The sequence below is a fragment of the Amphiura filiformis genome, chromosome 12 (assembly GCF_039555335.1).
Source record: "Amphiura filiformis chromosome 12, Afil_fr2py, whole genome shotgun sequence".
In the NCBI taxonomy this organism is placed as follows: Eukaryota; Metazoa; Echinodermata; class Ophiuroidea; order Amphilepidida; family Amphiuridae; genus Amphiura; species Amphiura filiformis.
In genome coordinates, this window is record NC_092639.1 from 64,387,357 (window position 1) to 64,404,430 (window position 17,074).

The following is a 17,074-nucleotide window of genomic DNA, read 5'->3' on the forward strand; positions in this document are numbered from 1 at the left end:
TGACAAGTGCATAACACAATGGCACCACTGGTGTTTGTACCCACAGTCTCATGATCATGATTCTGAGCCAATACCACTGAACCTCCATGTCCTCTGTGGATAGATAAATTACAATCAGCCCTCAAATTAACCCACGGCACAGACGGCACATTGCCGTGGGTGCCCACCCCCATTGCCGTAATGCCCTCAAAATATGTCCTTTACCGACGGCAGTCACTTGCCGTGCCCTCTAATTGCCGTGGGTGCCCTAGACGGCCAGCCCTGCCCCTTCATTATAAAATCATTAACAAGTACTGGTTAAAACCCTGAAAAATTGTAGAAAATTAAAATCGAAAATCTTGAACACGATCGTTATTTTGAGCATCGTAACCCAGCTATCAATCACAGTATACACAATAGTTTGTTGTGAATTAATATTCATTACCCCTATGTAAGCTTACATATTTAGCCAATCACATCGGCTTTTATACATTCTCTGGTTGCTAGAAATCTGACTTCATTTTTCCGATTGCTCAGAGAAATGCTGTTAGTAAATAAGCTTCCTCATGTCGTGAACAAAATCCGAGCGCTGGGCAAATCAATTGATCTCTCGATTAGCAAACATTGACTTCCCATTGGAAACCGATGGCGATACCCTTCCGGTATCGTCGTATCCTGTACATGTGAGCCCATCTCTAGATATGTTTTGCATGAAATAGTTTTTATCCCGGCGAATTGATCAATATTATTACCAAAGTTGCAGCGGTTTCATCGCTGTTTCGAGTCAGTTTTGCAGCTCAGAACTAGGGATCGCAAATTTTAAGTAAATTAAACTGTTGATTTTTGATTGCTTTGTATTATTTATGCAGGTTTTTTTAGCAATCAGGTTAGTTTTAGTGTAAAGTTGAGAGTCAAATTTTACTTTGGTGTCGAATTCAGCTGACTGACAGCAATGCATCTATTCGCTTTTGAAAAATTGCCTTGGTGCCCTTCTCAAATTTTCAACAGTTGCCATGATGCCCTTTTGAAATATTACAAATTGCCGTGCTGCCTTGCCTTTTCAGTGAAAATCCAAGGCAATTAGCAACTTGATGCCCTAAAAAAGTTGCCGTGCCCATTCAGATCCTTAATTCGAGGGCTGATTACAATACTCATAGGAAATAACCAAAGTTCTATTTTAAAATTTGAACACAAATTAAATTGCCTAAAATAGCAGTCATAGCTTGTAAAGGTCTGATTGATACACAGTGGTTTCCTAAAACAAAATCCAGTGACACTGACAAGTTTGTATCATTTAAGAGATCTGAAGGTCACCGTCATTTGCTGGTTCTAATTTGGCTGAGCGCACATGTATACACATCCAGATTCTCATTCACGGTTTACCACCGCGGCAGATTACCTTTGCGGCTACACCTGGTGTAACCCTGAAGGTACACCTTGAAGGAGCTACTTTGAAGCTACTTCGAAGAAGCTCCAGAGTACATCCAGTGAGAAATTGGATGTGTACTTTTCCCTCCAACATTAATGAGGATAGGAAAAAATTCTAACTCATTTATCCAGATCGCCCCGAGTACTATATCATATCTTAATCCAATAGCACAGTTAGAATAAAATGTTACCTGCAAGTGTCGGTGCTAAACTACCAAAGTAATCTAATGCATCAACAGCAGTCCATATATCCAGCCTAGCCTCCCATATTGGCTTGCCATTGTCCATCACCTCCATCATCGCAAAATCTTCTACATTTTCCTGTACATAAAAATACACCAAGAATGTAACATGAAAATAAATCTAATCGTCATTTGAAAGTGGAAAGTATTTCTTCAAATACATTCTACTACAATGCCATTTTGGACTGGAATACACTCCCATCAAACATCAAGGGATTGCCTACCAAGTCTGTAAAAAAACAAAGTGTCAAACATCATCTAGCCAGCAACTCTCTCAGTCAAGAGATGTCTGATTTCACTGTGTAGGCATTTTTTTGGTTTCCCTTTTGTTCTCTCATCTTTTCTTGGGACCCCATCGGAAATAAGCTTGCCTTTTCTGCGGGCTTAATGGGTTATCCCGGCTTGTCATTTCTTTTGTCTGTGTGTCCTGATCCTAAATGGCTTTGTGGCTGATTTAATCATAGGCCTTCAAGGCCTATGATTTAATTAAGCTTGAATTAATTTGTCACATTGATGTGCTTTGTAATGATTTTTCTGTCTCTATAATTTGTTTTTGTATTCTAATGATCTTGCCAAATAAAAAACAAACAAACAAATCATCAGGTTTTGTAACTTTGTAGTAAAACAAACCCTTTTTATGTGACAAAAACCATAAACAAATATAACCTGCCAATTGATGCTTAATTCCCTTTCTAACAATTTATGTACAATGTATCTGATATGAATTTCTTTCAAACTAAAGTGAAGCATTCAATCATATCCATTGCATTGAGGAAATTGGAATCATTTGGGGATTTGACCATCAAGTCCTCAATTGACCAATTGTTGCTATGAGAGTATCATTCAATGGGAGGATGATTAACAATGATCGTCGAGTGTCATTGAAAGCCATGTGTGATTTGCTCACAGCAAAGCCCTCAATATTTCTCAACTTTCTACTTTTTGCAAGATTGCAGTTCCAAATGGTGCACTAAAATACCCTGCAAAAGACTTACTAAGCCTGATTGAAGTGTTTTAATTACAATGCATTTAGCGTTTTCATTAAAACCCAACTGAAATATTGGTGATGGCTAAAATGTCTTGTGCGAGCATGAATCCAAGTTGTATATTGTTACTCGTCATCCATATTTAAACATTCCTAAGTGAAGCTGCATGAAGCTATGGTCGATAATGATTAGCGAGTTGATACATGCATTGTGGATAATTATAGGCCCTGGAATAAAATAACAATTTTCTTTGTTTTATCTAATTTGTTCAGATCAAAATTAAAAGATACATAATATCAGATAGCAAAAACAAATAAGAATCAATATTTGGATGGAAATCACATATTATTACTTTAAGTAACAACAAAGTCCTGGTGACGATAAGTGACTATTATACTTGGGCTCTTGAACTCACTCAGACACCAGCATTGTGGATTTCTAACCTTGCTCATGCTATCCAAACCTATATCACTGAACTTTAAGATTTAATTTAAATCTGGTCAACCAGACATACCTATTTTTGACGGACGAACCGATGTTAAACCTGAAACCTTCAGTCTTCAGTTGAGTTGTGATGCAAATGACCTTGAGTACCAGACACTTCTGGTATTGATGACAATGTCCTTTATGATTCTGTCTCAGCCGTTTAAAAGTTTGGCCCGAACGCCTCCTCCATGGTTGAGGGATGGTTGCTCTGCCCTCACGATCTAAAATTCGGACATCTTGGTGTCAAAATGGTGTAGAAAAACTGTGACATTCCTTGCCGACTGTCATCTATACCGGAAGTGTCCGGCACTCAAGCTCATTTGCATCACAACCCAGCTGAAGGTTTTAGTAGCAACGTTGTTTCCTCCATCAAAAATAGGTATGTCTGGTTGACCAAAATTAAATCTTAATTTCAACATACCCAGATGAATGAGAGCTAGTCTACACAGTTTGTATCACTGAACCATAGCTTTTGGGATTTCTCAAAAACATTAATTTCAGATTTTAATTTGTGGACTTCATCATTCAGGATACTATTGGACTATTATTATTGAGTATTATGATAACAAAGCACAAGCCTACCCTGAGAACCAATGCTGCTTTTTGTAGTAATCTGGCCCTGACTAAGGCTGGTGTTTCAGACCATTCTTTGAAGGCTTCCTTTGCAGATGCCACAGCTTTGTCTACATCATTCTCTCCTGAGCTGGATGTCTCACACAGAACATGACCTGGAATTTGATGAAAACAAGTTATAGTTAGTTTCTGCAAAGAAAGCTGAAAAAAAAGAAAAACTGTGGCTACAAGTTTTCAGTCTGTGTTTACATCTTCTTCATTTTATTCATTTGCTGAATTACAGTACAGATATTTTCGCAGTTGCAGGCTTTACTAACATTTTCACAAGGTGATGAATCTCTGGTTGTAGATTTCTATTAAAATTATCATGTGATGCGATCAAGCAAAACAACATGTAACTTCATTAAAAATCCTAGTATGACCCGTTATCGAAAAATTTTGTTTGATAAATTGTCAACAAAAGGTAATTTTCCTCACAAGTAGAATGCACATGGGAAAATGGCGGCTCTAATGCTGGTTTCATACTTTCATGTCGCTTGCCGCTGATCAGCATGACGCATGAGCAGTGCAGCTAAATGGACAAGAACAAGGCTTACGATTAGCTGATACGTCATCGCATGTGTATAAAATTAGTCTCAGACCAGATTGTATGTCTTGTCTTGTCTTGTCTTGTTAATACTGCACCAACCGCCGCCGCTAGGCTATAAAAATGCAGTCCCTCATGCATGCAGTTGCTAAATTAAATTTGTTGATTGAAGCAGCGACTTAAAGGCCTTTGGATCAGTGGCAGATTTAATGTGTGGCGGCAGGGAGTTCCAAGTCGGTATTGTCCTAGGGTATAGTGAGTAGCGGTAGCAGTCCTTGTTACCGGTCGGGATGGTGTTGTAGTTTAAGGGTTGGTTTTGACGGGTTGCTAGTCTGTTGCTCTGATTGCAGGAAAGATGACTAATGTTGGATGGAGTAAATGAATGAGTTTCCTTGTAAACTGTATTGAGCCTGGCTACATGTATAGTGCGACGTTTCTGAAAGGTGTCCCATTTGAGATGGAGGAGCATATCTGTAACACTACTGGTCTTTCTGTAGTCACTGGTTACAAACCTGGCGGCTCTTCTCTGAATTTTTTCAATGTTGTTGATGTGAATGGCCTGGTAGGGATCCCAAATGGCACTACAGTATTAGAGTCTTGGATGGACAAGGTTCTTATAAGCAATTTCTTTTGTTGACTTGACTTGACTTACTTGACTTATATGCGCAGGCCGGTGTGGCCCTTTGCGCTCTGCCGAGTAAGCCTCCTCCATTCAGTTCTGTCTGTTGCTTGTGTCTTTGCTTCATGTGGGGTCATTCCCAAGTCCCTCTGAATTTGGTCCTTCCATCTGGTTGGTGGGCGACCTGGTGGTCTTTTCTTGCTGAAGTCATTAGTGTAGGCTTGGTGGGGAAGCCGATGTAGAGGCATCCTGAAGATGTGCCCAGCCCATTTCAAGCGTCACCGGCAGGTAACAGGATTGATGGAGCTAGTGATGTTGAGACTCTGTCTGATGGAATTGTTGCGGATTTTGTCAAGTAGGGAAACTCCAAGCATTGCCCTAAGGCATCGCATTTCAAAGACATCCAGTCTGTGACGATCGGATTCACGTAATGCCCAGGATTCTGACCCATAGGTGGCAATAGGGAGGATGAGGGACTGGTAGATCCCTACTTTCAGCAATCTGGTGATGTCATGGTTGGACCAGATGGTATTTTTCAATCTACCAAATGCCCAGACTGCCAACTTTGTGCGACGTTTAATATCCTCTTCTACTGAGGGCACACTGCTACCCAGAAAGACAAAGTTTTTTACTTTGCCAATGGGCATTTGGTTCAGCATGATATCTCTTGGATCGTCAGACATGATTTTGCATTTTTGGGTTAATTTTCATTCCCCAGCTGCTGCATGCTTTTTCCAATTCATTAGTGGAGATTTGCAGGTTCTCAAAGTCCATATCCATGAGTGTGGTGTCATCTGCATATCGGATGTTGTTAGTGCACATGTCACCCATCTGCACACCTGAGCCTAGATTTTGGATGTCCTTGACAAACTCCAGATATAGATTGAAACCAATCGGTGATCTTTCCATTTACCACAACTGAGCATTTGGTTTGCTCATACATTTTTGCAATGAGGTTCACCAGTTTGGTGTCTACTCCTACTGATCGCAGACATTTCCAAAGGGCCTCCCTCCATATGGTGTCAAATGCTGCTTTGAAGTCTACAAAGTTCCAGTGTATTGGAATGCGTCTTTCTTTAGCCTTTTCATAGATTTGGCGTACTGTAAATACTGCATCTGAGGTGCCTCTGGAACTCCTGAACCCACACTGTTCCTCTCTCAGATGGTTATCTGTTGTATTCGGTTAAGAACCATCCTACAGAATACTTTTCCCAGGATTGACAGGCGAGTAATAGCTCTGTAGTTGGCTGGGTCCAGTTTGTCGCCCTCTTTGTATACCGGGGTTATTAGACCTTTACTCCAGTCTTCAGGGATTTTTCCTTCAACCCAGGCGGTGTTGATGATCTTCAACAACATTTGTTTCAACATGGGTCCTCCTGCTTTCAACACTTCTGCTGAAATCTTATCCCAACCACATGCTTTGTTGTTACAAGCCGACGACGAACGTTGGCTTGTACTGTCTTCTTGGCGTTCTTCTTCTTTCTTCTGTCGACCACATTCGTGCACGTATAACTCAGTCACGGTTTGGCGTATTTTAACTAAACGTTGTCAGAAGGACCGTTGGCATTGCCCGCACATGTCATATGACTTTGAACTACGTGTGACCTTTGACCTAGATAAAGAGGTCAACAATGTGATTTTTCTTCAAAATGTATCTTCTACAAACAACATGCGATGATGACACGGTTTGGTCACATGACTCGTCTATGGTCGGTGTATATAGGGTGCTCATTGATAAGGGGTCAAAGGTCATTAAGGGGTCATTTCCGGTTACAGTCTGAAAAACTTGTAAATAATATTCAAAAAATCATTGTCTTTACAAATTACATAGCAGAGTGTCGCCATTAGCACACATGCATTGCTACTAGACGGGTCTTTAGGATGCCTACAGTTTTGGGGTCAAAGGTCATTAAGGGTCAAAACCAAAATTATCAAAAATGTTCAAAACATTTTTATCTCAAAAGATAAACAGACCAGAATAATATAACCATCATACATGAATCAGTGTTCCCTGATGTATGCATGTTATTTTTATTTTGGGGGTCAAAAGGTCATTAAGGGGTCACTTCCTGTTTTTAGCTGAATAACTTCAAGAATTTTTATCTCAAGAACTAAACATGTAAGAATTTTTAAATTAAAATTGGAACAATGCATTTTGTCGGTGTACGTAAGGGTTTTTTTCATTGAGGTCAAAGGTCAATAAGGGGGTCAAAAGGTCAATCAAAAATTTAAAAAAATCAAAATCCATGTATAAGTTCCGATTAAGCTGAAATTCACCAGGAATCTTTCTTATGTTATGACATCCTAAGCACAATGCAAGAGCAGTTGACCCCATCCGTGACCCAAGGGTCAAGTTATAGGGGTCAAAGGTCAAATTTTGAAATTGGTCCAATCAAGCTCAAATTCAACAGGAATTATTCTTACAACATTATAAACGTTAAAAATATTTATGACCCCAAAGGTCAAAGTTTAGGGGTCAAAGGTCAAATTTCTAAATTGCTCAAACTTGACCCATTAACAGGTCGGCTTGTGTGTCATGTCTCGCATGACTTTCTATATGGGTATAATCAGAAATAATGGCACCAAAGTGTGACAAAAGTGTCAAAATTACAAACAGTGTTCAGAAATGTAATTGTTGTCTTATTGTAAGCAAAATATATCTAAATTCAAGAAAAAATAAAAAAATTACTTCAGTAATATTACTAAATATATTTTTTCAACTGGTTTATTGGCAAAAGTAGTCCAAAATCTTCAGAAATATAACACAAAAGACCCATGTCATTCCTTGTTATATTTTGACAAAATTATGCAAATATGTAATTCTTTGAGTTTTAATTAATTACTTAGACACTAAACTAAAATAGTCATGTAGAATTTTTCACATTGAAACAAAGTTTTGGAAAAAAAAATGAAATTTTCATTTAAACACATAAAAATTCGTGGAAATCAGGAACAAAAGTTTTTATTTGTCAAAAGAAACATCTTGAATTATTTTCTGTTTCAGTTTATATCATGCAATATGATGTGCAAAAACTGTGTTGAAGTTTTTAGCATCACTTTCTTCTTCAAATTGATGTAAGGATCTATCTTTAGTGCTATTGTGTAACACTCCTGACACTGTACACTACCTGTATGGCCTGAAATATTTTATAAACTACATTTTCTAAAACAGTCTTTGTAATTTTTTGTTGACAACATCTGTGGCCCTCTCAAAAAAGGCACAGAATTTAGGTGATTTACGTTCATTTTTGTTTTTCGAGCCCAGCTTGCATGTTTTTGTAACACTCCTGACACTTTGCTACAGTAACTGTATAGCCTCAAATATATAAATTTGCAAATCACATTTTCTAAAGTAGTTTTTGTAATTTTTGGTGACACTATCTATGGCTATCTCAAAAAGGGCAAAAAATTGAATTACATTAGTTCAATTTTATTGTTGAGCCTATATTACTTACAATTGATTGTCAGGAGTGTAACATTTTGGTCGAGCTATGAAAACCATGTTTTTATGTACATATTTCTTGAATATGAAGGTCTTTACATCAGGTCTTTGCAGCAGTTTGGCTTCAGGAATATATTTTCAGGGCTAAAAGAACACCAACAGACTGGTAATTTCTTCAGAAATTTGAATTATTGCCAATTAATTAATTCTGTGTAACACTCCTGACATTGACTATTTAGATAGCTGTAGCAAACATGTTCAAGCAATGGCAAATATTTTTCTTGTTTTTGAGTTCCTATCCCAATGCACTAATAAAATAAAAAGTAATGTATGAATATTGCCAACTTGGTGTATGAAAAAAATCAAGTTGAATTCTGATGTAACACTCCTGACGAGATGGAATTTCTCTTTTCAACCCGCTCTAAAAAGAAAACGGATTTGATATCATGTAAGTTTAATTTTTTCCGAGTTTGGCCCAAATGTTGCTTTTACTTTTAACAGACTGAAATAGATTATTACTGTCATCACAACCTAATACCTTACAATGCTACACAATCTGGCGAGAAGTGATTTTTGGAACATATTTTATTTTTCGCACCATGTAGTCTTCACATGTTTCTAAATAGACTATTAAGCGACTAATATGAAAGAATTTGGTACTTAATGATAGCAGACACTTAACAAAATGCCATGAAAACCCATGCAACACTTTTGCAACTTGTATATTTTTACAGTGCATGATTAAAAACAAGTACCTCTTTTCTTGTCACGCTAAAGTGTAACACTCCTGACCATATGGGGAAGAAAATTGGGCATATTATTTTTTTACATGACAGCTATGACACTACAAATTGCTGTGGTTAAAGAGAAAATCATAACACACTTTTTGAAAGATGAATTTCTTTGCTGGTCTTTTTCATTTGCATAGCAGGCATCAAAAACCAAATGGTGCCATTATTTTTGACTTTACCCATATATAGCTCTTGTTTTTAATCTTCTTGATGGCCTCTTCAACTTCCTCTATTGAAAAGGGCAAACTTGCTGTAGCAGGGTAGACAGGCTCCGGGATGGAGTTAAGTATATTACAGTCTCTGTAAATGGGCAAGTATGGTATATATGCGGGAGAAAGACAAGGGCATGCAGGGAGAAAGAGGGGTTAGGTAAGGAGAGCAAAGCAAAGGTTGGAAGTGCGCATCATGTAGCCATTTACCACCCCTAGAGACTGTAATTTTTGTTGTTGATCTTGTGCAATTCCAGAAGTTGCGCCGTAGAAGGCCAAGTATTTTGTTGGAACTAGAAATGGTTTGGTTAATTTTAAATTTTAAACGAGTTAATATCTTGTTGGAGGGTATTACAGTCATTTGAAGAATTTATGGGTCTGTAGAGGATCAGATCGTCTGCAAACAGCCGAACTTCAGATTTGACATACGTTGGAAGGATATGTAAATTAAGAAAAGCAGAGGGCCTAAAACTGTGCCCTACATGTATCACGGTTTGTGGCTATCACTGGTTTGTTAGGATCAACGAGTGTCAGACCGACGCAATCTGGTTGTGTAGGAGACTATCATCGTGATGTTGGAACCCAGTTGGAACCATTGAAGTATGGAAGAAATATTCATAATAACGATTCTGAATGTACCCATCATGAAGAATCCGATTTATCCCTGCAGAGAAATGCTAGCGTCCAATGTTGACCTCGTGTTAAAGGTCGTGGCTCGTAGAGGTCATCACATTTGTTTTGATGGCTGGCATGTAGCAACCTTTGTTTGGATCACGTTTTTTTCGGCCAATCAGAGCGGGCCATTTGGTTTGTTTCGTTGCTCAGGTCGCAAAAGAGGAATCACATCACTATCAGCCTTCATTGGGTTCGGTCGGAAGATTTAAAAAAAAAAAAAAAAAAAAAAAAAAAATTGAACCTGAATTCTCTAAAGTGAAATACGCATCTTTCGATGATGCAGTCCGGTTCAAAAAAAAAAAAAAAAATCAGAGCGGGCCATTTTGTTTGTTTCGTTGCTCAGGTCGCAAAAGAGGAATCACATCACTATCAGCCTTCATTGGGTTCGGTCAGAAGATTTAAAAAAAAAAAAAAAAATTGAACCTGAATTCTGTAAAGTGAAATACGCATCTTTCGATGATGCAGTACGGTTAGTTGTTAGTGTAGGGAAAGGCGCCCTCATGGCAAAAGCAGATATCAAGTCAGCCTTCAGGCTTTTGCCAATACACCCAGATGATTTCCAATTATTAGGCATGAAGGTTTTAGGCAAATATTATGTAGATAAAGCTTTGCCAATGGGGGCGTCGTGTTCACCGTCCCTCTTTGAAAGATTTTCAACCTTCATCGAATGGGGTGTAAAAAGGGCGGCCGGGACAGACAGAGTAACGCACTACATGGACGATTTCTTTTTTACGGGGGTCAAGGTCAAAGGTCATATGTCATGTAGTCGCCTCGTTAAGTGTTTTGAGGATATTTGTGAAAATCTGGGTGTGCCTTTGGCCCCAGAAAAATCTGTAGGCCCGGAAACAAGAATGACTTATTTGGGTCTAGAAATTAATTCAGTGAAGCAAGTCATTTCAATTCCTCAGGACAAATTAGAGAGTATCTTAGTTAAAGTGCGCAAGACATTGAATTCATCAACAGTTTCCTTGAAAGATTTGCAATCCGTAATCGGATCACTTTCATTTGTGTGTAAAGCGGTACCTTTTTGCGCAGATTAATAGACCTTACTTGTGGGAAGAAAAAGTCTCAAAAAATTCTGTTATCTGAAGGAGCGAAAAAAGACCTACAAATGTGGATTCTATTTTTAGAACACTTCAATGGAACCACTATAATCCCTGATCAGATGTGGTCAAGTGAAGAAGCATTGCAGCTTTTCACAGATGCAAGCGCACAATTAGGATTTTTAAAGGCCAGTGGTTTCAAGGCAAGTGGCCTGTGCAAGTTCAGAATCATTCTATTGCTTGGTTTGAGTTCTTCCCGATTGTGGTAGCGATAGTTTTATGGGGTGACCAGTTAATAGGGAAGAGAATTTTGCTCAGGTGTGATAATCAATCAGTTGTTGCAATTATCAACAAACAAACTTCGAAATGCTCGTAAATAATTTATCTTATGCGTTTTTTTCATTCTGCAGTGTCTTAAGTTGAATATTGCATTTTCAGCTAATCATATACCAGGTAGTGAAAATGAAATTGCTGATGCCCTTTCCCGATTCCAGGTCGATCGGTTTCGGAAATTGGCACCGGAAGCAGAAACAGAAGGCAGAGTAGTGCCCCAATTTCTCTGGAAGATCTAGCTAACGAAAGCCAGAGATTGTTGAAAGCTTCAATGGCAGCAGCAACGTGGTCATTATATAGCGCAAGTGTAGAGATGTTTTTAAAATTTAGGGATCAGTATGGGTTGTGTCAAAATTGGCCAGCTCCCCAAAATCACATAGTCAAATTCATTGCATTTTTATCTTTAGAAGGAAAAGCTCCGTCATCAATGCATAAATTTCGGCCTTGGCTTTTGTCCACAAAATTAATGGTTGGCCAGACCCAACAAATAGCTTCATTATAAAAAAAGTTGAAAGAGGGGTGTAGGAGATTGGACCCTCGGTGCGATTCAAGGCTTCCAATTACTCCAGTTTTACTGGAAGATTTGATCAGAAAGTTACCGTGCATTTGCAAATCGCAATATGAAGTTCTTTTGTTCAGGTCGGCATTTCTTGTAGCCTTCTTTGGGCTCTTAAGAATTGGGGAATTTACAGCCATAAAGAAAACTGGCGACACATCAAGAATTTTAGCTGCAGAGGATGTTTCTATTTCAAAGTCACAGGAAATTCTAGAATTAAGAATTAGAGTGTCAAAGACAGACCAAAGGGAGCGTCATCAAGAGTGAAAATTGAAAGTTCATCCTTAAGTCAAATGTGCCCAGTAAAAGCGGTGAAAGAATTTTTAAGGATAAGGCCTAACCGCCAAGGCCCCCTTTTTATGCATTGGGCAGTCATATCAGTTTGTGAGTATACTAAAAAAGGCCATTAAACTCGTAGGACTGTCACCTAGTCATTTTACTGCCCATAGCTTTAGAATTGGGGCAGCTACGGCAGCATCATTGGGCGGGCTTCAGATGAACAGATAAAAGAAATGGGTAGATGGAAATCAGGAGCTTTTCAATCATATATTAGACCACAAGCCTTAGTGAATGCAACTAGGATCTTCCTTTGAAAATCAATAACAATTGCAAATTAAGTACTTCACCTGATCGTGATGAGAAAATTTCTCAAGCTTTTGTTTTAATTTTATCAATTTCATTTCAGGTATATATCACTTGTTTGAACGAGAAAATCTCTCAATAGAAAGGAGCAGCATATGTCGTCAATCATCTAAGATTCGATTGAAATTATACATGTAGAGTAAATGTATTTAAGGACCTAACGTTGAAACAAAATTGTTTATTTCAGGTAATTCACTTGCGGATAATGGAAGAGAAGCTCTCTCAACGATTGGAAGCAGTATTAATGTATTTTAACTTTAAGGAGTAGGGGCGCTAGCCTCATTGCCAGTTCGAATTTACTAACATTTTTGTTCTCTCCCATTACAGACCGACGTGCATGTACTTGGATAGTCGGGGATAGCATTGTGAACAGGGCGGGGAGAACAAAAGCTCAGTTGCATGGTGGAGGCTTGTGTATTTGGCGTGGTAAACCTGGTGGAAAGTTTTTTGATCTCAAAGACAGAATTTGTGTTCTTATTAACAAGCTAGCCTTCCCATCAACAATCATTATACACATAGGGACTAATGATATTTTTTTCGCTTCCATTGGGGAAATCAGGGCCATGATTGAAGAAAATTTGTTGGCCATTAGGGAGCTCCTTCCTTACACTAGGATTATATGGTCCGATATTTTGTTTCGTTTGGGTTACTCAATGGAAAGATCAAAAGGGGCAGGGGTCGTTGCACGAAAAAACTTGAATAAATGGGCACACAAGATGTGCAGGGAGAAGTTGGGCGGCAATGCACATATCATTCGTTACAACAACGTTCTCCACCCAAGTTTGAACATGGCCGACGAGCACGGGCCCATTTTCCAGTTTGACTGCACCCATCCCAACCCAAGGGGACTGTTGATCATGCGGCAGCAGATGGCTAATGCCTTAGGCTATTTCAACAGTCACCCACAAAATTTTGCATATCCACGGGGTACAGAAGAATGGGAATAATTAAAGAATAATATGAAAAGAAAAGGGGGGGGGGGTTTAGCATGTTCCCGGGCAATCCCGGCATGTTCATACCAAGAACATGATGGGAGTGATAAATTTGACTTATATATTAAATTATGTCAAAATAATTATATATGTACATGTAATATTATGTTATTTACAGTACGAAAATGAAAGAATTTAATAATATAATAATTAAAAATATCCTTTCAATTTAAAAATTTTTTTCTAGGAACTTCTCCTGCAAGCTCGAGAATCTCTCACGGGATCCAGCCAATTGCATCAAATATTAAATCTTCTAATTAATAATGCTGAAGGCTTCAGCTAATAAATTTTGCTTTTGCTTTTGCTTCCAAAGTATCTCACTTTCAGCTATTTGAGGTAATTTCACAATCCGCTTTTTGCTTATGCTTAAATATAGTTTCCGCTTTCAGCGATTGGCGTAATTCACACCAGCTTGTTTACATTGGCTACAAAGTACTTCACTTCCAGCTTTTTGGGGTAATTCACAATCCAGCTTTTCTGTTTTTGCATAAATATTATGATTGCTTTGCTGAAGCCTTTAGTTTGCTATAATTGATAATACATTACATTTTATTAAAATCAATGTGTATTTCATCATAGATGATCAAAATTATGATTATCTATGATTTCATTAATGCTTGCAAATAAATCTCGACCGTATCCAATGGCTGAGAGTATGCCTGCCACTTCCACATACTTGTGCATAATACGGAAGGTCGATTTGTGCCCATAAATGTTTAGGCCTATGTTAAACTGTATGTTATACAAATTGTACAGCTATCATTTCTACCCTTTGACGAACCGACATACCTGTAAATCAAATATCCCACAAAAAACTGGTCATCGCTGGTATTTTTCATGAAGAAAACGACACTTTTTTACGCGGAACATGTCCAAAACACGTCAGCTGGCGTACAAGCCTCCCCACGCATGTACATAAACAAGCTGTGTTCATTGTTTAATTGTCACCTGCAGCTGTTCGCAAGAAAACTTTCTGCATAAAATTACCTGGGGTTAGATTATCAGGCCTGAGACACACTGGCGCTAGTTTGAGGACAGTCACTATGAGTTACTAATGTCGGCACATGCAGAAAATGCGTGATGGGTCGCCATTTTGTGACTCGTGCAAACTAACACAAACAAATTATTGGACTTAATAATCTTTTCAAGTTTTAATAAAAGCGTGCATCTATCATGATAATATTACATTTTATTATTTTATTATTTGAATTACATAAGCTATGTCAATTTTGTGTCCATGTTAATTTTTATATGGATTGACCTGTGTTGATCTTAAACTGTTGTGATCGTGGAGCTACGCAAAATGCCCACCATGCAATGCGAATACACGGAAAGCGATCCAGTTTAGGATGCATCGCAGTTCCTGTTGTGTAAACCAGGCGTAACACCTGATCGTGTGCACAGGATTTGTGCTGGAGGCTAGTTAATGTGCACAACCAGTGCGCAGAAGAAGACCTTGATACTAGGCGGAGCTTACGTTTCACTAGAATGATTGACAGCTGTGAGTAAGTGAAATTCTGTTCTGTGATTGGTACAAAAATATGGTTCTCGTATAAATGAATATATTATCCATGGCTTCAAAATTAGGAACTGTTTCTTCCACAGAGCCCTATATAGGGCTCTATGGTCTCTACTCATCATACACGACCGTAGAAGATCTGGCCAGCGACGCGCTTGCCAATCAGGCTAGCTAGTTGTACGGCGTGGCCTCTCATCCTTTATTATCTCTGGTCTTGTCACGCTGGTAGATTCGCCCACCTGTGATTACTGACCTGGATCTGACAGAAGATTGTGGAATTTACGATTTTCAGCAGCAGGATTTTATGAAACTGCCAATATTTGCAAGTATTCTGAAGGATCGGTAATAATTAAAATATTTTTCATGGTGTCGGTAGTGCAAGTTGAAGTTAGTGAATTTGTGGTTTTGTATGTTATGTGCAAGAGTGTTTTCAGGAAGCGTAAATAGGCAGGCCGTTATGCTAAGCTCTCCATGTTATATATGCAAGTTCGGCGACGAACTGGACACATCACACGGTAGTGTGATGTGTCCAGCCTGGATATAGGCTGAGAGTGTGGCAAAAAATTGTTTGGTTGATGTGCTTCCTTGTGTTTCTCTGTCTTGGGGTAATGGGCCTGAAGCAATTTGGCCATCTATGTTTGTACCGGGCAAGTTAGTTCGCAAGGCAAACTTAAAAAAACCGGGCAAAACAGACGTGTCATTTATCGGTATACATTTTCGTTATTGACGCTACCCTAAGTACGGTATGGGTTCCTCGTACTACCGGGCAAGTACCGGCGGGCATTCTTCGACATGGAAACTGCTACAAATTCATCCAAAGGTATGCAAAGGGTTGGGGATCGCATTTTTAATTATGACTAATTATTATAGGTTTTATGCATCTTTGTCTTACTTGTTGAGAGTGAAATCGTACAAAATAATGCACGCGTACTGTCTGAGATGTTGATGCGTCTATTAATATGCACAAGTCCCGCTAAAAGTAGACCATTTCGGGGGCTGTATTTGGTGTACATGTCACGTTTTGAACAGAGTAAAAAACGACCATTATTTCACAGTTACGAGATAGACTCGCTTTACCACGTAGCAATACATACGTATTGCTTGTGTGAGCCACACAAAATAAAAACAAACAACTACACAAAAACAGGGTCACAAATTATTGGTGTTGCTGCTCTGAAGCTATACTTGGACGATTGAATACATTCTTCAGTTGTCTATTTGCATTCTCCTAGATCTACTCTGATGTACACATAGCTTGTAGGAATTCATCATCATTTAAATTTACCTGTTGAGGGATCAAGAACCTTGAAGTCTTCGGAGCTGTTTCGGTTGGTTGGAAGAACTCGTTTTCCACCGATGAAATTCAATGGCTCCTGGAAGAAGGTGCTCATGCATCTGGACATCCCCGATGCCTTCACAACAGGACCGAGTCTTGACAACATTGCTCTGATTGTTAATCTCAGTGATACAGATGTCTAAAACATGAAAATGTCTAGTACTGTAAGCTTCTCACAACACTACACTGCAAGACAGCTGATTCCCTGAGCTGACTGACACTGTTCTCTTCTAGTAACACTGAATTTTTTACCTATTTTACTTCAAATATCCATATATCCAAAGATATTTCCAAATTATTAAGTTTAACGGTGTTTAAATGTCTTTACAATTATATGATTTGGCAAAAATATGCAAAAATTATTTTTTTGGAAGAAAAATTAGATATTTTGTTAGTGAACTTTTTCTTACAAAAAAAACCCGAATGACCTTTCCTTTGGTAAGGTCACGGAGAGTCCACACGTGGGTATATTCCAATAAATAATTTAGGGGAATCATAACTACCTGTGCTCTAATAATAAGATTTTTATAAAACTAAAATGTTACTGATTTGATTATTGGTAATTTTATAAGAGTAATATTTATATACCCATCAATATTAATACTTTTTATTCTTTGAAAACGTGAAATTACTTTCA

General features: G+C 38.4%; 1 protein-coding gene across 1 annotated transcript in view; it reads right to left on the reverse strand.

The window, feature by feature from the left end:
• LOC140166571 (4-trimethylaminobutyraldehyde dehydrogenase-like) overlaps positions 1-16,618 on the reverse strand; it is a 30,294-nt gene extending 13,676 nt beyond the window's left edge. The window contains exons 1-3 of the mRNA XM_072190067.1: positions 16,387-16,618; positions 3,704-3,849; positions 1,599-1,728 (exon numbers count right to left, since the gene is read on the reverse strand). Of these exons, the coding sequence (XP_072046168.1) occupies positions 1,599-1,728; positions 3,704-3,849; positions 16,387-16,543 (433 nt within the window). The 5' untranslated portion in view covers positions 16,544-16,618. The remainder of the gene's footprint in view (positions 1-1,598; positions 1,729-3,703; positions 3,850-16,386) is intronic.
• Between the last annotated feature and the right edge of the window lie 456 nt (positions 16,619-17,074).